The sequence below is a fragment of the Daphnia magna genome, linkage group LG10 (genome assembly GCF_020631705.1).
Source record: "Daphnia magna isolate NIES linkage group LG10, ASM2063170v1.1, whole genome shotgun sequence".
Classification (NCBI taxonomy): domain Eukaryota; kingdom Metazoa; phylum Arthropoda; class Branchiopoda; order Diplostraca; family Daphniidae; genus Daphnia; species Daphnia magna.
Genome location: NC_059191.1, coordinates 1,452,067 through 1,472,551, shown reverse-complemented (window position 1 = coordinate 1,472,551; position 20,485 = coordinate 1,452,067). Strand labels below are relative to the sequence as shown.

General features: G+C 41.2%; 7 protein-coding genes and 1 long non-coding RNA gene across 15 annotated transcripts in view; 3 read left to right on the top strand and 5 right to left on the bottom strand.

The window, feature by feature from the left end:
- The window catches only part of LOC116932705 (nucleolysin TIAR), a 55,855-nt gene extending 53,660 nt beyond the window's left edge, over positions 1 to 2,195 (bottom strand). The window contains exons 1-3 of one of the 2 annotated variants that reach the window (XM_045180227.1): positions 2,061 to 2,195; positions 1,676 to 1,725; positions 1,504 to 1,600 (exon numbers count right to left, since the gene is read on the bottom strand). In XM_045180227.1, coding sequence (XP_045036162.1) covers positions 1,504 to 1,600; positions 1,676 to 1,725; positions 2,061 to 2,063 — 150 coding nt within the window. In that variant the 5' untranslated portion in view covers positions 2,064 to 2,195. The remainder of the gene's footprint in view (positions 1 to 1,503; positions 1,601 to 1,675; positions 1,726 to 2,060) is intronic. The other variant, XM_045180228.1, reaches the window with a different exon arrangement.
- Positions 689 to 1,497, bottom strand: LOC116932706. The gene is made up of 2 exons (XR_004399663.2): positions 1,287 to 1,497; positions 689 to 1,023 (listed from the first exon to the last, which is right to left on the bottom strand). It is a non-coding gene; the product is annotated as an uncharacterized LOC116932706 (long non-coding RNA).
- A 199-nt stretch (positions 2,196 to 2,394) lies between the features above and the next one.
- LOC116932703 (clathrin interactor 1) lies at positions 2,395 to 8,843 on the bottom strand. Of its 4 annotated transcripts, XM_032940533.2 has the most exons (10): positions 8,609 to 8,843; positions 8,443 to 8,522; positions 8,239 to 8,357; positions 7,863 to 8,178; positions 7,686 to 7,797; positions 7,399 to 7,627; positions 7,125 to 7,339; positions 6,882 to 7,051; positions 4,019 to 4,098; positions 2,395 to 3,626 (listed from the first exon to the last, which is right to left on the bottom strand). In XM_032940533.2, exons 1-10 carry the CDS (start codon positions 8,647 to 8,649, stop codon positions 3,225 to 3,227), a joined length of 1,764 nt encoding a protein of 587 aa, XP_032796424.2. In that variant the 5' UTR covers positions 8,650 to 8,843; the 3' UTR covers positions 2,395 to 3,224. The 4 variants fall into 4 exon arrangements, with proteins under 4 accessions (XP_032796424.2, XP_032796423.2, XP_045036159.1 ...); XM_032940532.2 differs by lacking the exons at positions 2,395 to 3,626; positions 4,019 to 4,098 and adding an exon at positions 4,169 to 6,792; XM_045180224.1 differs by lacking the exons at positions 2,395 to 3,626; positions 4,019 to 4,098 and adding an exon at positions 4,169 to 6,717.
- Positions 8,844 to 8,980: 137 nt separating this feature from the next.
- Positions 8,981 to 10,593, top strand: LOC116932704. The gene is made up of 6 exons (XM_032940534.2): positions 8,981 to 9,258; positions 9,326 to 9,437; positions 9,497 to 9,769; positions 9,827 to 10,086; positions 10,156 to 10,250; positions 10,311 to 10,593. The coding sequence occupies exons 1-6, from the start codon at positions 9,101 to 9,103 to the stop codon at positions 10,484 to 10,486; spliced, it is 1,074 nt and encodes a 357-aa protein (XP_032796425.2). The 5' UTR covers positions 8,981 to 9,100; the 3' UTR covers positions 10,487 to 10,593.
- Positions 10,594 to 10,810: 217 nt separating this feature from the next.
- LOC116934253 (BRCA1-associated protein) lies at positions 10,811 to 13,732 on the top strand. 4 transcript variants are annotated; one of them, XR_006652216.1, is made up of 8 exons: positions 10,811 to 11,312; positions 11,382 to 11,550; positions 11,607 to 11,855; positions 11,947 to 12,136; positions 12,466 to 12,929; positions 12,994 to 13,058; positions 13,142 to 13,495; positions 13,599 to 13,732. XR_006652216.1 is itself a non-coding variant. In XM_045180222.1 (4 exons), exons 2-4 carry the CDS (start codon positions 11,509 to 11,511, stop codon positions 12,203 to 12,205), a joined length of 582 nt encoding a protein of 193 aa, XP_045036157.1. In that variant the 5' UTR covers positions 10,819 to 11,312; positions 11,382 to 11,508; the 3' UTR covers positions 12,206 to 12,301. The 4 variants fall into 4 exon arrangements, 2 of the variants coding, with proteins under 2 accessions (XP_045036157.1, XP_045036158.1); XR_006652215.1 differs by having other exon boundaries at positions 10,812 to 11,312; positions 12,985 to 13,058; XM_045180222.1 differs by lacking the exons at positions 12,466 to 12,929; positions 12,994 to 13,058; positions 13,142 to 13,495; positions 13,599 to 13,732 and having other exon boundaries at positions 10,819 to 11,312; positions 11,607 to 11,887; positions 11,947 to 12,301.
- LOC116932701 lies at positions 12,331 to 13,828 on the bottom strand. The gene is made up of 4 exons (XM_032940531.2): positions 13,548 to 13,828; positions 13,132 to 13,488; positions 13,008 to 13,077; positions 12,331 to 12,933 (listed from the first exon to the last, which is right to left on the bottom strand). Exons 1-4 carry the CDS (start codon positions 13,826 to 13,828, stop codon positions 12,331 to 12,333), a joined length of 1,311 nt encoding a protein of 436 aa, XP_032796422.2.
- An 813-nt stretch (positions 13,829 to 14,641) lies between these two features.
- LOC116932698 (kelch-like protein 28) lies at positions 14,642 to 17,750 on the top strand. The gene is made up of 10 exons (XM_032940528.2): positions 14,642 to 15,119; positions 15,184 to 15,376; positions 15,448 to 15,577; positions 15,635 to 15,937; positions 15,990 to 16,139; positions 16,204 to 16,368; positions 16,420 to 16,627; positions 16,688 to 16,866; positions 16,931 to 17,042; positions 17,105 to 17,750. The coding sequence occupies exons 1-10, from the start codon at positions 15,038 to 15,040 to the stop codon at positions 17,533 to 17,535; spliced, it is 1,953 nt and encodes a 650-aa protein (XP_032796419.2). The 5' UTR covers positions 14,642 to 15,037; the 3' UTR covers positions 17,536 to 17,750.
- LOC116932699 (tRNA (uracil-5-)-methyltransferase homolog A) lies at positions 17,736 to 20,358 on the bottom strand. The gene is made up of 8 exons (XM_032940529.2): positions 19,821 to 20,358; positions 19,587 to 19,745; positions 19,156 to 19,516; positions 18,625 to 19,094; positions 18,438 to 18,560; positions 18,157 to 18,376; positions 18,044 to 18,089; positions 17,736 to 17,966 (listed from the first exon to the last, which is right to left on the bottom strand). Exons 1-8 carry the CDS (start codon positions 20,124 to 20,126, stop codon positions 17,783 to 17,785), a joined length of 1,869 nt encoding a protein of 622 aa, XP_032796420.2. The 5' UTR covers positions 20,127 to 20,358; the 3' UTR covers positions 17,736 to 17,782.
- Positions 20,359 to 20,485: the final 127 nt, after the last annotated feature.

The following is a 20,485-nucleotide window of genomic DNA, read 5'->3' as shown; positions in this document are numbered from 1 at the left end:
GCGGCAATTTTACCGACCGCAATCGTCTCTCGCTGTCAACTCTTATTTGCTATTCACATTTTTATGGCCGTTACAAAAGCAAATGCTTCCAATTCAGGGTGTAACAGAAAGATTCGTGATGCAATGTAGTTGTAAAAAAAAAAAAAAAAACTAGAAAAAGGAGCGGAAAAAATAATAAAAGGACAGCCACCCCTACCAGTGTCCATTTCGGGTAGATGGAACTGGATTCCGCCAACACTGTTAGCAAATCGACCGGCACACGCGTTAGATACACGAAGAGAGGGGGGAAAAAAGGGCTTTCCTTCGTGTATATACAACGCGCAATTTTCGTATGTCGGAAGATGCCACCAGTCCCTTCCCAAGAAGCCCCGGGATGGATGTCCGTTACACCAGTCCAACTAGTGCTGATGATCGTGATCATGTGAGTGTAAAAAAGAAAGGACGGGAATCTGGAAAAAGATCTTCTTGTTTGCTTCTTCGAGAATGTGACCCACTTGACTGAGGTTGACGAGCGTAATGAGTCTGGACCGAGCAAACACGCAAAAAAATAAAAAAACACGACACGATCCCCGCTTGAAGCACTTTGAACGAAAACGGAGATGGGCGAGGCAAAAAAAAAACATGACAACGAATTTGATTTTAGCGAATCAATGTTTCAGGTTAGGTTCTTCATCTGTCTAAAATCGAATAAAATGAAAACGTGTATTCTTTTGACTGAGAAATTATTCTTGAATAGCAAATACACGAGCATTAGAAACCGTAAAAAAAAACGGGGGGATGGTACACAAACACTCCTTGGCACTTGTTATAAGAAAGAAATTTGTTTACGATTATTAAAAAAAAAAATTAAAAGAAGTGGAAATGTCTTTGTTTGGTCAATTAACAAAACAAAAAAAAAATTAAAAATGCCAGAAGTAGTAAAAAAAATAAATCTAGTAGTAGTAAAAAAATAGTAATGAAAAAAGCTACCTTCCGAATTTGAGGTATAGCTCGGTTGCCGAGTCAATGGCATTTTTGCATTACCTTTTATGAAATAAGAAAAAAATCACTTATTGATTGGCAAGTATTCCTTTTTTTAACGAAGATAGTATTAAAAAGAAAATTTTTGACTAGACATGGAACATTCAAAACCATTTTTTCCTACAATGAAAGAAAGAAAAATTTCTCTATATCTAGAAAGAAGTCTATCAAATCTGTCAATTGTTTTTACTTTGCTTTTACAAGACACTGGCAAACTGCCTTTTGTACGAGAAAAAAAAACAGCCAAGGAGTGTGAGTGTACGCACCTGTTTTCTAATGCTTGAGATGTTGCATCCTCGATAATCTCTCAGCTGGTGCCCCAAACTCTTCCTTCCCAGAGCGGGTTTGCTGTCTGTAAAGTCTATTCTAGTGTTTGCAGTCCCACAAAGCTTTTTTGAGCCTCACTCATGACAAGGTGCAAATCAAACTGGGAAAAATTGGCAAAGGTTTGGGCTGGGGTAGCTAGGTTAGGACTAACTTTACCTCGTGTATAATTTTGCAGCCCTTGACCGTCCCGATTTGTCCAAATAGCACCATAATCAACTCTTCTGACACTGATGGGTCCAGATTCCCAACATATCTGGATTCAAATAAACAAACTTTATTAAATACCTTGAACAATTATGGTGGATAGAATAACGAAATCACAACTTACAATGTTCTGGGAAAGGCCTCAGACTCTCCCATTGAAATGCTCATGGTGTCCTAAAAAATAAAAAGAATAAGATGACAGCAATGAGTAAAATGCCTTCACAAGATATATAACTGCAAAATGATTTGTTAAGTACAAAATAGATGGAAAGGATCGTTGTGGTGAGACAAAAAAAGCTCAAGCCGGTACAGTGATCGAAACCGTTACGTGCTGTGTGTATATCGCTGGTGAAAGGAACAAGCAAAAATTCCGGCTGCCATTTACGAGGGGCGTAATGTCAAAATGGAACCCACATATGTGGCATCAGTTATACCAGAAATTAGCCGAGTTACAGCTATTTTCGTACGACATTTTGAAAATGTTAACAGTTTTCATCAGTCCAACATACCATTGCTTAAAATGTGAAGAAATCGCGTATTCGTGATGACGTGGGCTTTACCACAAGCAAAGGCACTGGTGGAGCTTTTGGGTCTTAGTCGGCTAAAAGTCTGACTAAATGCTACGTTGCCATATAGTCGCTTCGACTATCTTGGTTTTGCCAAACAAATTTAAATATTTAAATTAGGCTTCATTGCCTTTTCAAAAATGTACTTTGTTTGTTTCAGTTAATGTATGCTAATTTATTTAAATGACTCAAATTAACTTGTGAATCATGCTTATGTGATGTTTCAAATCATGTCTCTGATAAAAAAGAATAAAACTTACTCGACACCAAGAAAATGTTCAATCACCAATGTTTATTGTGCAACCAAAGTATTGCCGTAATACAACATGGATATAAATTTCGCCATTTATTCTGATTATTTCATTTTATTTGCCATCAATGCGCCGAATAACAGAATCGTAGAGAAGACAACTCATTTTTTTTTTTTCAAACTTTCCTCGTGATGCTAGATAACAATACATTCACAACTTTACATTATTATAGCTACCAGTTTTATCAATTGTAGGGAATCCTCTCGGAAAATCGTCATTCCTTTTTCTCTGAAGTACTGAGCTCGGCTAAACATGTAAAAATCTCTGTTTTTCGTTTACATCTGTGGAGATGAAAAACACAACATTGGAAAGGGGGAAACATACAACGGATTTTCCCAACCGGTTATGAACAGAATAGAGGGGGGAAATAATAATAATTAAGGCAATTGTGTCATGTCACACACACCCAACACCTTTCTTGCTCCCATTATTATTTTTAACATATTATATATTCAGATTAAGAACCCAGAAAAGAAAAGAAAAAACAAGAAAAACAATCAGGATATTGGTTTGAATTACGTGTGTGTGTGTGTGTGTGGTGTCTACAAACTGCATGTAATCTCAAATTCTGCGACCCACAATTGGATATAAAATAGTTCTGAAAAAAAATTTTTTTCGACAAGAACTATCGAAAAAGACATCGGTAATTTAAAAAAAAAAAATTTAGAGGAACAAAGGTATAAGGCGATCACTGTTCTTTCATGTTTTTTAAAGAAGAAATTAAGAAAGAAAAATCGGGTTGATGCTAACGAGGAAGAACTTAAACTTTTGAAAAGAAACGGAAAAAAATGAATTTTTATTTGCCAAAGGCAGGATGGAATGGTGTGCTAACGTGTGGAGCGACTCCGTTGGGGCTAGCCAACATGGTAGGCATCATCGCTGGATTGTTGGTGAATCCGCTCATGTTTGCGCCGCCAACGTAAGGATTGGGAGCCATTGGGGATGCAATACCCATCGGCCGAGGGTTCATGTTCATCATCGGCATAGGTGCCACCATGCCATGCGGCATGAAAGGCATCGAGGCTGGAGCCGCATTGGTAATGAGCATAGGCTGAGGCGACGTCGGTCCTGAATTTGCCAACTGGTTCATCGATGGCGCATTGTTCCTCGGCTTGCCTGTCAACGAGAGGTTGTCAATGTTGATATTCAGCCCGCCAACGTCGCTCCAGGTCCTTCCAGAGTTGACTCCCCCCATTCTCTGCAATCAAGCCATAAGGAAATTACATAGGAAACTAACACGTATACACGTTCACATACACAGCGAACCGCATTAAAATTAGCATATTAGGAGAACAAACACGTAGCAACTCGAATTGTGTCTCTGTGTGTGTGTGTGTGTGAGAGCGCAAGGTTTATTAACTCTGACCTTTGCTCCACTCTCCCAGAGATGACGCGAAAAACAAATGTACACTGTGAGAAAAATACACACACATACACACACAAAGGACTACAGCAAAAAAATGCAGATCAAAGGTTTTGACATGGAAAACAGTTTTAACAGTTTAGCAACGAATACGGTTAGCATTCGTTTCCGCAAAATGAAAATAAAATAAAGTGGCTTTTGTTCTTTTAAATATATCGCCAACCTACATTGGGTTGTGACGGTGCCAACGGAGCTTGAGGGCGTGCAGTCGGATACGCTAGGAGGGACACCGGCTGAAGCGAAGAACCTGCAATCGAAAAAAGACACAAAAAAACAAAGAGAAAAAAAAAAAAGAAGAGACAAATAAGAATATCGCATTCATTGACTACAATCGACATTGTATTGAAGATTTCCTTTCTTGATACGGGGGTGTTACAAACACCAAATGTAACGGTTCATGTATTCAGGAGGTGGGCCAGCAGAGACAATGCATTCTGCGCAAGCGAACGGACTTGAGTTGACGGGTCTTGTTCCATTGCTTCAACCAACCAATCTTTCCAATCCACAATTTCCAAAGCGTGATTAGCCATTAGCTGGTGATTGCTGACGGACAACAAACATTGAATAAATGCCGTGAGGGAGGCTTCACGAACGCTGGGCTCGCGATGCAAACGTAGAAACCAGATCATATCGACTAGGGTGCGAGCCATTCTTTCCGTCAACGGCACTGGCCCCGTGCAATGCAATATGGTTGTCAGCGTACGAATAAGGGACGAAAGCAAAACGAAATCTTGGTCCATTAAACTTAAATGAACGAGACAGCGGTCCAACTTTTCAGCCAGCGGGAAGAAAAAGTGCCCAGCTAGGGAACTAAAACTATTCTGGTATTTCAACGGCATACGTCGATCATTCGAAGAGAACCGACGCGTATTCGACTCAATTCTACGTGAAACTATCAGACGCCAGTCTTGGCTGTCTGGAACAACTTTTTTCTCAGATATCTCGTTTCCAATGCACGAACTATTGGAATCAGGTCGCCAAGAGAGTTCCTGGACAGTGGCACTAATGACATGGAGCATATCTAGTCTTTGGACCACAGAGTAATTAGTTTGGTAGAATTCACCAGTCAGAAACTGGGCCGAATCGATCGGCTGCGAAACGCAAACGGCTATCATTGCCCTTCTACGCAACCCAACGAAATCAGGAATGGAAAACTTGTCTTGAAGATGAATTAGGACGGCCAAGAGCTGCCCGGCGAGTGACGGATGCTCTCGTGGTAATTGCTGCCGAATGATTTCTTCGCTGACTTCAAGAGCCAAAATCAGTTTTTCGTATTCTTCCGTTTCGCTTTGACTGTTGCCCAGCATATCCATGAGATCACGAATATAACAGGGAGCTTCAAATTTTGATTCGACAGTATCTTCGGACATGTCATACGGTTCCAAATCGTCGTCGCTATCAAGGGCCTCTTCAGACGCGGGTTCTTCGATTTCTTTTGAATCGGAAGTTGGTTTTACTATTGGCGCGGGCGGTTGTTTAGGGGATCTGTAATTATGTGCGTTGCCAACTTCCTGCGTTTTTCCCAACACTGTTTCGAAATCTTCAATTTCACATTCCTTTTCTTCCTGAGGGCTGAGCAGATTTTGGAGTTCCATGACAGATGGTTCAGATTTATCGTAGTTGAATTCCAGCGTAGGGCCTTCCGGATGAATACGCCTGGTGCAAACTTCGGCCACAAACATGCCAAGAATTCTGACCGCAACTTGGGGTGATTCTAAGTGATGGTTTACACCTTCTCTCAACATCCGGTGTAATTCGACCCTTTGCGTTGTCAGCTGTTCCGGCGGTAGAAAATTGAATGCAATGACAAGACATTTGGTAATAAATTCGTGCTGTTCCGGTGACGTAAGAAGTAGGGCGTTCTTCTCACTCCATAGTGAAAGTAGGGTGATGGTGACTTTCAGTAAAGTCTCCGAGTCGTCTGCCAGAAATGTTAGAATGTTACGACCGACTCTCGGACAGGTCAATCCACGTAGCAGTAGAAGTTTGGAGCAGAGCAAACGCTGCCAGCGATCTTCGAGCGGGAACTGAGAAACTCCCAGGAGTCGTTTAAATGTCGCTGGCGATTCAGACCATTTCGACAGGTACGTTACTACTTGCTCAAGGCATCGATCGTCTAGTGAGCGCATCAGGGCCGACCAAAGTCTCCGAGCAATGAAGTTGTTTCGAGTAAGGCTGTTTATAAGCTTTATAAGTGGTTCCAGCAAGTAATTCGGGGCAGCTTTGGCACACAGGCTGGTTACGAGCACAGCTAAGGGCTCTACCTTGACGCTGATGGAATGTTTCATGGCCTCAGTCAGAATAAACAAGCAACGCGCTAGTTGGACAGCGAGGGAACGATGGTAAGCGGCAGGAGCCAGTTGCAGAGGTAAATATCTCTGCAAAACATTTCCTAACACATCTGGTAAACTGGCGACGGGCTTCACCCAATCTTCCTCCCACTGCCATCTGTCGGTAAGGTCAAACGATGGGGCTATACAACTGAAGAGGAAAGCGTCCGATGTGACGAGGTGAGTTACGAGAAGAACCAACGAGTCCCGACGTTTACTAGGCATCAGATCCTTAATTGATTCTATGAGAACGTGAAGCGTTTCTTCAGCCGGACCAGTCTCCATCCAACCGAAAACCATTTCATCTTCAGGATCAACAGTTAGCATGGCTTCTAATATGGGTCGATAATGGTTCGATGTAAACTGGCGACATTCTTCACTGAGAGTATCAAGACGAGAGAGCTTTTGCGGCGTCGGCGGGCCCGGAAGAAATCGAGCCAGTTGAATCACTGATTTGCGGCAATCCGTTCTCAGCTTCCGTGACGCAAGCATCTTCACCAGGTGACCCACTTGGATTTTCCAAATGTCTTCATCTGCTTTCGGTGGAATGGACGTAATAAAATGCTGTTCTTTCTTAGAGTCAATTTGTTCATCATCCAGTGACGCAGGGACTATTACACAATCAAGGCTAACCCGTCTTTACCGCTCTCGATTGAAAACAGATCTTACTGGTATAGATAACCAATCATTAAGTGATTACCTTGAGGCATAACATTTGTTGAAAAGGCATGGAAGGGACTTGAAGATGGTTCGGCAGGAGCTGGTGCCAACAGGTCATCAAGTAGAAACGCATCTTGGCTTGGAGTAGCAGCTTGGGGAGCAGCTGTGATAGTGGAATCGAACACAGCGCCAAAGTTGGCGAAGCTGTCGCTGTAATTAGAATAAACAGAAAAAATCCAGTTAATACCAGCTGTTTTTCTGCTTTTCCTTATCTTATTCCTACCTGGCAGAAGCTTGTGGAGCTGCTTGGGAAGAGAAGGCACTTGAAAAATCACCAAAATCTCCATTTGCACCACTGTCAACTCCGCGTGGATCAAAGTCGTCCAGAATACTTGCAGCTGCGCTACTTGTCGTTGTTGTGGCATTACCGGGATTTCCGAATACATCCGCTAACAGATCACTTGAGCCATTATCATTTGTAGATTGTGTAACAGGATTCTATAGATAGATATCGTATTAAATAGAGGACAAATTGATTTTCCAAGTAAAACTTATACTGGTGCGGTGGCTGGGGTGGGCTCTACTTTGTAAAACGCTGCAGCACCCAAATCAATTTTTTTCGTAGATTTTGCACTGGTTGACTTTGATTTATCGATATCAAATTTAAATTCTTTATCCTGACGTTTAATTGGCTCATCGCTGTCACGAAATTCGCCACCAAAACGACCGCTTGGCTTGGATTCTATTCCAGAAGAAATGTCTCGTCGATCTGTCGCTTCGTCAGCACTGAAACGTGCATTAAAAGATAAGTTTTTATTAGTCTGAAAAGTAATAAAAATAATACCTGATATCAGACGAATTGTCATCGTCATTTTTCCTTCTTGAAGAACCGTTTCCGCGATTAGAATCCCAATCACTGAAATCATCATTTCTGCGGCGTGGAGCTTCTTCCCAACCTTTAAAAGAAGACGCTGCTGACATGATCTAAAATTTAATTTAACACAAACAGGAGAAAACTCACTTCCTCCACTGGCTCCTCCTCCACCACCACCTCCTCCCCTGTAGCCCATTCCCATACCCAGAGTGTCATTTGACATGCCAACATATTTATCTTTATTTTTTTTGGCCTTTTTCCTTTCTTCACGCAGTTTATCATCATCCTGAATGAAGTCAACCATTTCTTTCACTTTGTGTCTAATGTTGACTCCCTGATCTTTGCCCTGTTCATCCACACAGGTATAGTTCTCCAAACCTCGCAAATCATACAGGTGTTCTCTTGCAGATGTGACAACTCTTTCAGAACCATTTTTAATCAGGTAATTTAATAACAGTAGTGACTGTAAGAGATAATCTGGTTATAAAAACATAGACTATTGTACACTTTTTTTATAGCCTACTTTATAGGTTCGCCGCCAGTTTTTCCTTTCACCTAACATTCGTTTCCATAGCATACCCATCACTTCAGGAAACTGTTCATAAGTAAATGTTGCTTGTGCAACTTCTTGCATTAGTTGCCCTAATGATAAGAAAAATAATATAATGCAAGAACTAAACTGGACTGCTCAAGTGAAAAGGAAAATTCATTCATTAATGGAACTTACCAGTTGGTCCCCAAGCTTCATCATTTGTAGCTTCTCTTACTTTGGCCTCAATTTCAGTATAGTTCATAACAACATTTGTTCTATAAAAAATAAATAATTAATCGAAATAATCAGATATTACTGCAAAAATGTACACAAACAATGAAATATTTTGCAAAATAATTACACTTTGTCGGCAATTTCTCGGACTTTCCATAGACCCAACATTTTTGTGTGGCTCGAGTCCTATCGGACGAGTTTTCAATACGAAAACGATGTGAACGATAAACTTGGATTTACGTTAAAAGACCAACAAATTATTTCAACAAGAATGTCAACACAACAAAACAGTCATGGCCGACAGTCTGACATCTTTTGAGCTGACGTCACTGGAAGTTAGCGGTGCAAAATAAGCTGAAGATAAATTACAACTTCGTGGTGATTTCAAATTTATTCTTAAGAAACTATACGAAGAAACGCCATCACCACGTAGCTACCTATTTTAAACAGGAAATGTTTCTGTCGTTTATAAATTAATTCACAATTTACATTCCATTAGTCTAAGTATTCAGTCTAGTGGCAACACTGGCAGAAGACTTTCTCTATCACCCGTATATTTGTAATTTGTTTTGGTTGAAACTTGAAAGTTGTTATCGGGACGTGAACTCGAGGTTTTGATATGGAGGGAAAACCGTGGGGAGGATTTCTGGATGAAACAAGCAATTTTACCAGCCCTTACTTATTGAGCTTCGATGAAATCGAAAAACTTAGTAAAGCATTTGTGCCATGTTCATCAAATAAACACTTCAAGGCTGAAAGTGTCATGACAACACAGATGTGAGTGGAAACCTCCGACTTACGAAAAAAATTTTAAATTTAATTGATAAAACATTCTCCATTCCAGGATGCCCATATCATACTTTGAAGCAGATCCTATCACACTACACAACATCCAGTTAGTCCAGTACTCTAAGCAAATGCAAGAAATTCTTCAACAGATACAGAAATCTTACAAAGTAAAATAATTTAAGAGTGAGGAATAATCTATTTCTAATTAGCAATCTTGTATTTATAGAAATTCAATGTAGAACATATTCCCACTGTTCCTTCAAAACCTGTAAGGGAGCACATTCAACAGCATCCATCCATGAAACTGACAAGACGAGGGGTACAGCAAATATTGCACAGGTCAATGTACCAGGTTTGTGCCCACGAAGGATTTGACAGCACTACAGAATCTGTACTGTCAGTCCTAGCTGGTGTAACAGAAGAAATGCTTGTGAAGTTTTGTAATCTGTTAAAACTAAACACAGAACGTGAGATATTAGGCCAGTCCACAGGATTTGTAGTAAGTTCCATTTCTAAATTTTGGGTTTTGTCAATTAAGTTATTTTTATGTCGCCAGGACGCGATGGAAAGAACCTTGCACGATGTGGGCATGAATGGCGTTAAAGACCTTCATCACTTCTATACGAATCGAGTGATTCGTTACAACGACCGCCTCAGACAGCAAAGCCACAATCTCCATAGTATGTGCGTTAAAGCTGCTGTTCAGTTTGATCATAGCAAGGTGGGTCCCGGTACGCCCTGGGAAGAATCAGAATGGGCAGAATTAACAGAGTGGAGTGGGAATGAAGCGATGGACAATGATAGTTCTTTCAATAGGTCTCCAGTAGAATTTTTACACCTCAACTAAATTAATATTAATTTACGAGTATTATTATCGTTCTTCAGGGACATGGGTATAAAGTCTCAGTCAAGCTTAAGAAGCAACCACGAAGCAATAAACCAGTTACATTTGGAGGACAACACGGCCATTTCCGCTCCTGGTGAGTGGTCCATATAATATTTAATTTTCCAATTACTTGATTAACTGAAACTTTTTCCAGGGCTTGAATCTGGCTTAAGGATGTTATACACGCTGGAACAGCAGGAAGCCATAGGGGCATCTGATGTTCAACACCTAAATAAAGAAGACCATACGTCGCCCACCTTTTTCACGGGCCCCGAATCTACCTCTCCTGGCGCGAAGCAGAATGGTAGCAAAAAACAGAAAAAATTTTAATGCAAGTTTGTTGTTCGAAAGCGGGTTATCTAGGCCGCCACGTCTTAAAATAAGTCTTTTTGCAAATAAATGGCATTTTCTAAGGAAATACACGGCAAAATTTTAAAGTTCTGATGAAAATAAAATATAGTTGCCGTTCGTTTACAGCAATAAAGCATATCGGCATGCGGACAGTGGACCCCCGACACCAGCCCCCACCCCTACCCCGACACTAGCCCCCAAAAAAAAATGCGCAGGGGGGCTGGTGTCGGTGAAGCACACGACACCAGCCCCCTCGTGAAATCCGTTCAAGTTAAGGGGGGCTGGTGTCGTGTGCTTCACCGACACCAGCCCCCCCCCCCTTCTTTTTAAATTCGTTCAAGTTTACGAATAATATAAAGGATATCCTCTGCTGATATGTGTAGTTTTGTAAGCCTTTTAACAAGGCATGACGGTTCTTATGTCATCATTTTGTTTGCCTGCACCCAGTGATTAGGATACTCAAGTTTTATTCGGGAAAATGGGGAATCGTATTTCAGTTCAACTAGCACATGAACTAGCAGAACTGCAGAAAAAATTAGAAAATTGCTCAAGCGCTTGACAGTTTCCACGCTAGATGTCACACTATTTGTTTTGTTTTTGTTTCAGTTGCCGTGGCTTGTCGACATTTTCCTACCTCGCTTCTATCGCAAAAGTTGGCTTTGTTTCTTGAAATAAAATCCTGTACACCTTTCTGCATCTTTGATCAAATCCAGAGATCATGTTTATGGCATGTCTGTTTCTCTGTGCGCATTCCGTCTCGAACAAGGAGGTGATTCAATCGTCCCTAAGGATCTTGCCTACTTGGGTAAACTTTTGATCACGTCACTTATTGTTCGATATTTTCACTCTTAGTTAACTTACTTTTTATGAATAGCTCCTCAGTACTTAGCCTGGAAGCCAGCTCAAAAGAAAAGTCAGAGGAGAGGCTGCCTGAAGCAGAAACTTGGGAAAGAGAAAGGGCGAGTAAGGGTAGAGGCAAAAGAGAATTACAAACCATTGAAATGGTGACTTATGAAAATGACAACATGGGGACTGGACCCTGGGTATTATTTTTTATTTTTATATAATTAGACATTATGATAATAATCATATTATTTAGGAAATATCTAAAGGCAAAAATAAAAAATCTCTTGAGACTCGTAAAGTTAGAACATTGTGCAACAAGAGCTCATTTGACCAAGAAATTCCAAGTACAAGCAAGGAACCTTCTCTGGCACTGTCTTCTGCCACTGGTGATGGGGAGATGTCCGTCTCTGAAAGCTCTTATTCTGACTTGGCAGACCGTAAGAAAGTTGTCAGCAATAGGGACCAACTGAGCTTCTTCTCTGGCAACCCATTTGTAGAGAAGGTACAGGCTATCCTACATTTCTATAAAGAAAAGAAAGTTATTAAGTGTTATTCAATGACCTTAAAGCTAATCCTATTTTATTTTACTATAGTCACATGACATCTTTGGAAATGGATGTGCCTCGTAGCCAAATGATTTGCATGCTGGCCATTCCTGTTTGGCTCAGCTGTCATGATCTACTCAATTTTCTAGCTCCATGTTGTCCTGGCATCAGAAGGGTACGAATCATTCGAGATAAGACTCCGAACCAGTACATGGCCTTAGTTCTTTTCCGTCGTCAGGTAAACCTACTCATCGGCTCTTTACACAGCCGTCCTTTATTTTGTAATATTCAGGCATGCCACAACTGACACTGACAAACAATTTTGAAGCACTGTATGGCGAATGGTAGCTCTTTGTAGTTCTTTTTAAAATCTGGGTTCAATAAACATTGAAATTTACGTAAACACGTTAGCATTAACACTTATCAACAACATTAAATATTTGGTGGAGAGGGATTTCGGGCTACAGCTCTCCTTTGATGGTCCACAATTTCTTCGCGTATCAGAACACGGGGTTCATCATGTTCTCTAACCCTATTAGCACGTAGTGCTAAAAGCCGTTGTTCCAGTATTTTCTCAGGGTCATGCTGAATGCTCCGCAACGGACGAATTCGGAGATATTTTTTCCGATGCCGTTGGCGTACCTGGCGTGGAGAAGTATCTGCGGACATTAGGCCAGCTGGAGAAGCCATCGAGCGAAAATGAGTGTCCGGAGTCTGTGGACGGATTGGTGATCTTTCCGGAGAATCCAGACGAGCCGGAGGAGAATCCGGAGTTGGAGAGACCGGTGGGGGAGTCTCATTTCGCGGAGGCAGATTTTCAAAAATTTCACGGCGGTTATGCCGTGCTGCTGCCCGATTCCTTCTTTCCATTGCTCTGCGTTGGCGTTCAGTGAGGCGCACACCTGCACGGAATCGTTGTCGACCGTGACCGAAAGGAACATCTGCAATATCCTCATTAGAGACATCACCTTGTCTATCTTCGGGAGCTTCCTCTTCGTTGAGCTCGTCTTCCGCAGCTTCGTCCTCAGCAGGTAACTAAATTAAATTAAAAGCATCTATGTAATTATATAAAATGAAGGATTATAGAAATTATAGAAAATCAAGCCAACCCCGGGGACGTCGTCGTCTTCATCGGAACGGACAGTTCCGTGAAAGAAAAGGTCACCACGAATAGTTTCTCTAAACAAAAGAAATTATTAGTTTTGTTCACAAATGATATGTTGAATTTCTTACTTGAAAACAGGGTGATACGCCATGGATTCCATCATGTCGTCGATCGATGTAGGTGGGAGTGGCTGGTTGCTTCTCTTCTCCCGCTGGATTCTTCGCTCTAGCGCAGGATTCAAAGCAATTCTTGCTTCACGATGAACAGAGCGAGCTATCTCGACAATCCTCTTTGGCCCTTGCCGTCCCATTCCAGGAGCCCGAGCCAAGTCTAAACACTCATTTACTGCCGCTGCCCGATGCTGTTCCTCAAACTGGGCATCATGATTATGCGCACCATTTTGGGTAAAAACTCCATCACGCATTGTAATTTTGCAGTGGCAGCCAATCTTTCGGTTAATACACTCAAGGCGTAGTATATCTCCTCTAAAGGGTAAATTATTGTTAGTCACTTAAATAACCTTTAAAGTTAAATATTAACTAACCTCATGTCTTTTTTGTAAAAAATAAATCCACATTCGGTATTGTATCTATAGGAATTCTTCCGTGTACCAGGAACAACAGTCACTCTAATATGTTGGCGTACTTCTTCGACCGCTTCCGCCATCGCCACTAAAAACTTAAAAACCAGCACTAAAGAACTGTTCATAGACAACCATACAGCACGAAAACCAAAAGCGAACTGGCTTGGGCAGGATACCAGCCCAAGCCAGTTGGCAGGCATGGAGGCATCTTCCACAGTCTGTGGTGTCTGAAGGGATCCCATCTAACCCCAGAGCTTGTTAGTTGTTAACCGTTTCAACCCTTATTCCGATACCGGTCAGTGTAATAGAGCCAAAAGGTAGGCCCTATGCGTCGAAGGTAGAAATGATTTCAAGGTTATTCATTCTTCAAAAACTTATTTGTTTCCATGCGAAATTAGTTCGCATCCTACTAAAAACTAAATTGTTCTGTAATCGAATTAATTTTTTGAAATATCTTTTATTTTTGTCCTGCAAGGTACAATTTTGATTAAACCAAGGTGCGGTAATGAGATAAAAAACAAACAAGAAGAGTCAGTAAATCGACACAATATGGAGAGGAACATTTATAGTCACTTGGCTGGGTTGTCGTTCATATTACCTAAAAAACAAATAAGCAAAAGTCAAGCACATCACGTAAATAAGTGTAACACTTATCAGCCTCTTCCTGAATATTACAAAATAAAGGACGGCTGTGTAAAGAGCCGATGAGTAGGTTTACCTGACTACGGAAAAGAACTAAGGCCATGTACTGGTTCGGAGTCTTATCTCGAATGATTCGTACCGGTGAAGATTCGTACCGGTGTCGGTGAAGCACACGACACCAGCCCCCCTTAACTTGAACGGATTTCACGAGGGGGGGCTGGTGTCGTGTGCTTCACCGACACCAGCCCCCTGCGCATTTTTTTTTGGGGGGGGGGCTGGTGTCGCCTTCCTGTGCGACACCAGCCCCCCATTCCAAATAGTGGGGGAACAATGTCGGGGGGGTCTGGTGTCGGGGGGGTAGGGGTGGGGGCTGGTGTCGGGGGGTCCACTGTCGCATTCCCAAGCATATCAAATCGACACTTCAACAAGCTAGCCCCGAAACTTAACCATAGCATTAGAAAAAACGCTCCTCGCGCACCCTTACTAAAACACAGCGATACTGTGCGTAAACTCCGCATTCTACTACTCAAGCTGACCGTGGAACCCCCAGTCGCGCACTTAATCTCTGCTTTGGCCATTCACGTTTGGCAATTTGGAATGTGTACAAACAAAACTTTTGTTTGATGCGTAGCAAAACGTTGCACTTTGGGAAGCTTCGTAAAATTTTTCTATGGCCTAGCATAGTGGCGGACTAACTACAGCACTGTAATTTCAACAGTTTTTTAAAGCTGTTTCTCTTTTTTTTTGGGGTAAAATTTATTGCTGTGCATGTCCTTGATACATTTGAATCACCTGGAGGTAAAGTGGCCATGCTGGGAAATGATCAAGGAATCAGGAACTGCAATGTGTGCTGCGTCAGTGTTCAACAGGCAAATCCTACAGTCAACTCAAGTAAATTTAACATATGAATGAATTTATCAATCATATTTTGGTTAATGCCTTAACTTAATTTCAGCCCCTGATCAAGATAATGAAGGTCAACAGGTTGACTTTTGGGACTTAAGAGATGCTGTGTTCCCCACTGTCTTGATGGATGGATTAAATTACTTACGCACATCTGGTCTGCTATGTGATGTTGTCCTTGTTACAGGAGATTCAGAACATTCAGCTCAACGAGTTGTCCTTGCAGCTGTCTCACCATACTTTCGGTCTTTAGCTCTTGGCAACTTGGTTTGACTCAATAGTTGTCTTGACCTTGGTGTCTGTTTTGTGTGACCAGAGCTATGTTTTCTGGAACTGGGAATGGCCTCAAATTTCTTGAAAGTGAGCAGAGCAAAATTGTGTTACACGATATTGAATCAGGCATTCTTGAGCAGATTTTGAACTTCATTTACACAGCTGAGATCCAGGTACATTAAAAGAACATTATTTTGCAAGCTTATTCTACAATTTTATTTCATTTGCAGATTACTGAGAAAAATATAAGTGATTTTCTTGTTGCTGCTGATTTCCTGCAAATAAATTCTCTTCAAAATCTGTGCTGTCAATACTTGCGTTCACAAATGAATGCTTCCAACTGTATTGGCATTTACCTGAGTGCAAAATCACGGAACTGCCAGGAGCTGGCTGCTAACGCTAAACGGTATACCTTAGAACATTTCCGTCACGTTGTTAAGGAAGAAGAACTTCTCCAGCTACCGTTCAGTGAGCTTAAAGGAATTTTGCAATCCCCTCTACTAAACACTGCAGGGGAAGGAGAGCTTTTGGAGGTTGATTAAGCATTATGTTCAAGTAGTACAGATAACAATGACAATCTTGCAGACGGTGATGAAATGGGTAGAACACCAACCTGGCGAGAGACTTCAGTTTCTCTCCTCCCTCGTATCCGAAATTGATGTTTGGCAAGTACCGGCGGAGAAATTACTCGTAGTTGTAAATTCAGAACTTCTGCTAAGGCGGCTACGAGACTCGGTAGCAACCTTCACAATTTGGACCTTATCTTAAGATATTCGTTAACTTGTTTGATTACTCGAAGGGTTTTACATCTGAAGCACAGTTTAATGAGACCGCCATCCTAGGTGGCGATTTCAAAATGGCAGTTGACAAAATTCTCTCGCAGCGATGCGACAGTCCTTGTTCCAAAACTCCACAATATCAAGTTACACATTCAAAGAAGACTCGACATTCTTACGAACAAGAAGTAAAGCTCATATAATTATAAAATTATAGCGCGCTAACGTCTTCAAATCAGGTGATCGTGGCTTTGGGAGGAGAGTCTAACGGCTTTGTACTGAACTCGATGGAATGCTATACATTAGGATACGATGGATGGCGATGTTCCATCCCAACAGCGGTAGCACTTTCCGGAATTCCCAATCCAACGCAAGTTATGCCTCCCATGCGAACGCAGAGAATTTTTCCTGCTTTCTGCAGTGCTGACTATACAATATTTATTATTGGTAAAATATTTCGGTTTTGCTCGTCAGATGGGAGGAATTATTATGCTAAATCAAATCTAGGTGGAATTTGTGGAGGGAAGCTGATCGATTCTTGCGAGTTCTACAGCGTTCAGTCGAATGAGTGGATTTCTCTCGCCCCTTTACCTATTGGCATTCACGGGAGTGGAGCTGCGCTTCCTAATCAAGTTCTATGCGTATCTGGGGGCCGCAGCGAACAAGGCATTGAAAAGCGAGCCTGGGTAAGATAAATAAACCCTTGTCAACCTGCCACCCTTGTTAGATGCAACTCCGAATTACCTTTAGATATACGAGGAACGTTTTAACATGTGGGAATCACTTCCTCCAATGCAACTACATCGTGCACACCATGGCGTCACGTCCCTTAATTGTTTACTATATGCAGTCGGCGGCCTTGGTAAGAAAAAGTTTTCTGCTTAGTGCCATTCGGAATAGTAAGAAGAGTGTGTCCCGTTTTAGGTGGAAAACAGCAGAATGAAGAAAAATTTCTTTCCTCAGTTGAGTGCTACGATCCAGCTCTGCAACGTTGGATCACTATCGCGCCGATGCACGAAGCGCGAGCGTATTGTGGAGTTGCTACTGTTGGCTCCTTCCTTTACGTTATAGGTGGGTTTAATGGAATTTCGTGGTTGCGCTCCATGGAGCGTTACGATCCGCTTACTAATCAATGGACGTTGCTAACTTCAATGAGCGTGGCTCGCAGCTCATTTGGAACAACTGTATGGAATGGTAGGATATACGTTATCGGTGGCTGTGATGGCATTCATTTGCTTAACACGGTCGAAAAATTTAATCCTCGCACCAATCGCTGGCATTGTGTCCAAGCAATGCAAGTACGTCGCCTCGGTTTGGGAGCAGCCACAGTGAAAATACCACTCAAAATGGAATGATCAAGTATTTTCTGTACTTTCCGCGTTCAGTGTTCTGTCAACTCAACTAAATGGTGATAGCTTTTCTGAATAATTAAATCTGTGTTAATTAGAAATGGGTTTGACCCGGTAAGGTCGCCTATCTAGTCTCTCCTGTGCGTTGTAAATCACGTTGTACTTCACGATGAAGCTTCGTAAATTTTTTCAAGTATACACTCTTATTGTTCAAGTAAAAATTGTATTTTTTTACCTATTGCCTTCAAATATTTCAAGTGGGTCGATAACGTTCCAAAACCAAGATGAATTCGCAGTGCGGTGTATCCGGAAACAGGTCCACTGCCATAGCTTTGACGGGAATGAATGGAATCCCTGCATACGCATTTGACTGTGCTCGACATAAGTCGATAAATGATTTCATAGCGGCTTGTGCATTGCACGATATATAGATCAACCTAACAATGGATTACAAGATATATAAATTTACATAAATATTATATTTTATACAAATTTTTTAAGTCTTTAAAAAAACCTTTCAATGCGTTCTGCACTGCGTAGCAACTGGCAGCATTTCCGATCTAGAAGTAAAATTCCAGTTACGTCGAAATACGTATCGTGACACGTGTTGTTAAATAATATAATTACGCAGTCCAGCCCGTGGAGGATCCAAAATTGCCACTATCTTGCTACCTTCTATGCCTTCTTCAGCATCAATTTTCTTCATGGTATCTAATAAATTATTTACTTCGTCTTCTGCTTTCCCAGCGATAAACACGCAGTTTGTAATTCCATTCTTCTCGGCATTCTTCTTGGCGTCCTCTACTGCACTTTCCACTAATTCGACCCCATAAACACGCCTGCATTTCTATGAAATCACAAATCTTTCTAGGCAACTGCAGGCAAAAATTAAATGAACCAAGTTTTACTTTAGCCAACGATAGACCAATGGTTCCAGTGCCGCAACAGACATCGAGGATATTCGTATTTGAATCTATTTCAGCTATTTCAGCTATTTTGTTGAAAAGAACCTCAGCTGCCAGTGTGTTTACCTAAGATAGTGATAAAAGACGAATAAAATCTAAAGCAAATAAAACTTATTTCACTTTCGAGAACCTGAAAAAAAGCAAGAGGAGAAATAGAGAACTCGAGGCCGCACAGTTTCTCAACCAAGTGAGTGCTGCCCATTACATGCTCAAGTGGCGGATCCTCTCCCGGTTTTTTCGGTCCAACCGCTTCGAAATAGAGCGAAATGACCTTGTTGGCTTCAGCAACCTTCTTCAGGTCATTCTTGACGGATTCTAATTCTTCGACCGAAAGATTTTGCGGATGCACTTGAACGACGGCTAAGACTTCTCCTGCCAAATTGGTGCGCACAAGTACTTGTCGCCAAAAACCTGAATGGTCTTCAGGATTATATGGTTTACGACCGGATGCTCTAAAATGAGCTTCAAAAACACCAACGATTTCTCTCATTGCGTCGGAGATGAATGCCAAATGGGAAACAGGGCCAACAGCATAAGAGCCTTCTTTGTATGTGCTCACGCGAAATCCCAATGTTAATTCATCGGTTTCAGGGTTAACGCCTAAAGAAACAATCGAGTTATTCAGTTATAGGTAGTCTAAAAATGTTATGTGTTCGATTACCAACAGTAAATTCACACTTGTTTCTGTATTTTTCGCTAACCGGCGATGGGATGATTTCAGCTAACTCACATATGGCACCGTGGGCTACCTTTTTCTTTTGGATGAAATGACCAGCTTGCTGATGTGCATTTCGAACTTCTTTCGTTAGTTTTTTCAAAACAGTCATCATATCTTGATGTTTCAGGGTAAGCTGTTCTGAGTAGGTTTTGCCAGCAAAGGGCACAGTTTTCCTAGTTATTTGTTCAGCGATTGGAATTGGTTCACCCTTCAGTTCATTCTTGGCTTTTTTCTGTCTTTCAGGATCAGCTTCAGCTTCAGCTTTCCTCTTTTTTATAAGAGGGTCTTGCATGGGTTTTGCCAACTATTTATAATGGCAAGATACAGTTACTAGAATATTGGATATGCATTAAATTAATATTTCATGCACATACCTTGACATCAAGAGTATTGCCTTTGTATGTGACACCTTTTAATTTTTCCATTGCAATATCACGTTCACTTTCACTTCTAAAGGAAGCAAATACGTATCCTTTCATGAGTTTCATTTTGTTGGCATTGATTTCTTGTTTTTGAAGAAACTTTTTCAAGTGCTAATAAGATAGATAGTTTATCCAAAATTAAAAGATTATTAAAGTGAAACAAGACTGATCAAATTTTCAACTTACCCCAGCACCATAATATTTTGGTAGATTCATGATTTCAATTTTAAAGTTTTCAGAAGAAAACTCAGGTCGTTTAAGGTAAGCATATGGATCCAGATTTTTATCACCACTACCATTTTCACTGTTTTCTTGCTCTTTCTGATTACCAGATTCTGGTTCTCCCGTTGACTTTTCATCCATCTCTGGCTTTTCCATGGTTGCACTAAGTACTGTCTGGTTCTCAGAAATGACATCAGAGTCTGGTTCAGTTACTATATTTTCACCAGGCTCTACTTCTTCTATTTTAAATACAACATCCTGCACTTCCATATTTAATGCAATGTAACACCTGTTGGATGTTGCTGCTAGTAACCTGCCACAAACAGCACCAGGTCGATACGGTCAAAAGAATAATTTTATTGGAAATAATCTTTGTTTGTTCGGGATCGTAAAGAAAACCAAAGAGCATAAACCACGTGTTGGCAAAGTACACGTGCAATAGGGACTAGCGCAGAACTTTAATCATCTGCGGAGTTGAAATATTTACACAGAACAAATCGTCTGCTAGTTTGGTTATAAGGTAATAGTGAAGACTGTTCTCTCGGGGAAGATGACAGAATGAAATTAAGTTTTTTTAGTTTTTAGATCACAGTTCATAGTATTCAGCTCTTGCACCATTCATCAAAAAT

Bases quoted from the DNA above. Each gene is read 5' to 3' on its own strand.
- LOC116932703 (XM_032940532.2), bottom strand. From the start codon at position 8,649: ATGTTGGGTCTATGGAAAGTCCGAGAAATTGCCGACAAAGT. The intron at 8,523-8,608 runs GTAATTATTTTG...TATTTTTTATAG, and splicing joins CGAGAAATTGCCGACAAAGT to AACAAATGTTGTTATGAACT. The intron at 8,358-8,442 runs GTAAGTTCCATT...TCTTATCATTAG, and splicing joins TGAAGCTTGGGGACCAACTG to GGCAACTAATGCAAGAAGTT.
- LOC116932704 (XM_032940534.2), top strand. From the start codon at position 9,101: ATGGAGGGAAAACCGTGGGGAGGATTTCTGGATGAAACAAGCAATTTT. The intron at 9,438-9,496 runs GTAAAATAATTT...TTGTATTTATAG, and splicing joins AGATACAGAAATCTTACAAA to AAATTCAATGTAGAACATAT. The intron at 10,087-10,155 runs GTCTCCAGTAGA...ATCGTTCTTCAG, and splicing joins AATGATAGTTCTTTCAATAG to GGACATGGGTATAAAGTCTC.
- LOC116934253 (XM_045180222.1), top strand. From the start codon at position 11,509: ATGGTGACTTATGAAAATGACAACATGGGGACTGGACCCTGG. The intron at 11,551-11,606 runs GTATTATTTTTT...CATATTATTTAG, and splicing joins ACATGGGGACTGGACCCTGG to GAAATATCTAAAGGCAAAAA. The intron at 11,888-11,946 runs GAAAGTTATTAA...ATTTTACTATAG, and splicing joins CTACATTTCTATAAAGAAAA to TCACATGACATCTTTGGAAA.
- LOC116932701 (XM_032940531.2), bottom strand. From the start codon at position 13,828: ATGGGATCCCTTCAGACACCACAGACTGTGGAAGATGCCTCCATGCCT. The intron at 13,078-13,131 runs GTAAGAAATTCA...TCTTTTGTTTAG, and splicing joins GCGTATCACCCTGTTTTCAA to AGAAACTATTCGTGGTGACC. The intron at 12,934-13,007 runs GTTGGCTTGATT...AATTTAATTTAG, and splicing joins AAGACGACGACGTCCCCGGG to TTACCTGCTGAGGACGAAGC.
- LOC116932698 (XM_032940528.2), top strand. From the start codon at position 15,038: ATGCTGGGAAATGATCAAGGAATCAGGAACTGCAATGTGTGCTGCGTC. The intron at 15,377-15,447 runs GTCTTTAGCTCT...TTGTGTGACCAG, and splicing joins GCTGTCTCACCATACTTTCG to AGCTATGTTTTCTGGAACTG. The intron at 16,369-16,419 runs GTAAAGCTCATA...TCTTCAAATCAG, and splicing joins GACATTCTTACGAACAAGAA to GTGATCGTGGCTTTGGGAGG.
- LOC116932699 (XM_032940529.2), bottom strand. From the start codon at position 20,126: ATGGAAGTGCAGGATGTTGTATTTAAAATAGAAGAAGTAGAGCCTGGT. The intron at 19,517-19,586 runs GTATGTGCATGA...CATTATAAATAG, and splicing joins GCAATACTCTTGATGTCAAG to TTGGCAAAACCCATGCAAGA. The intron at 18,090-18,156 runs GTAATTATATTA...TTTTACTTCTAG, and splicing joins TCCTCCACGGGCTGGACTGC to ATCGGAAATGCTGCCAGTTG.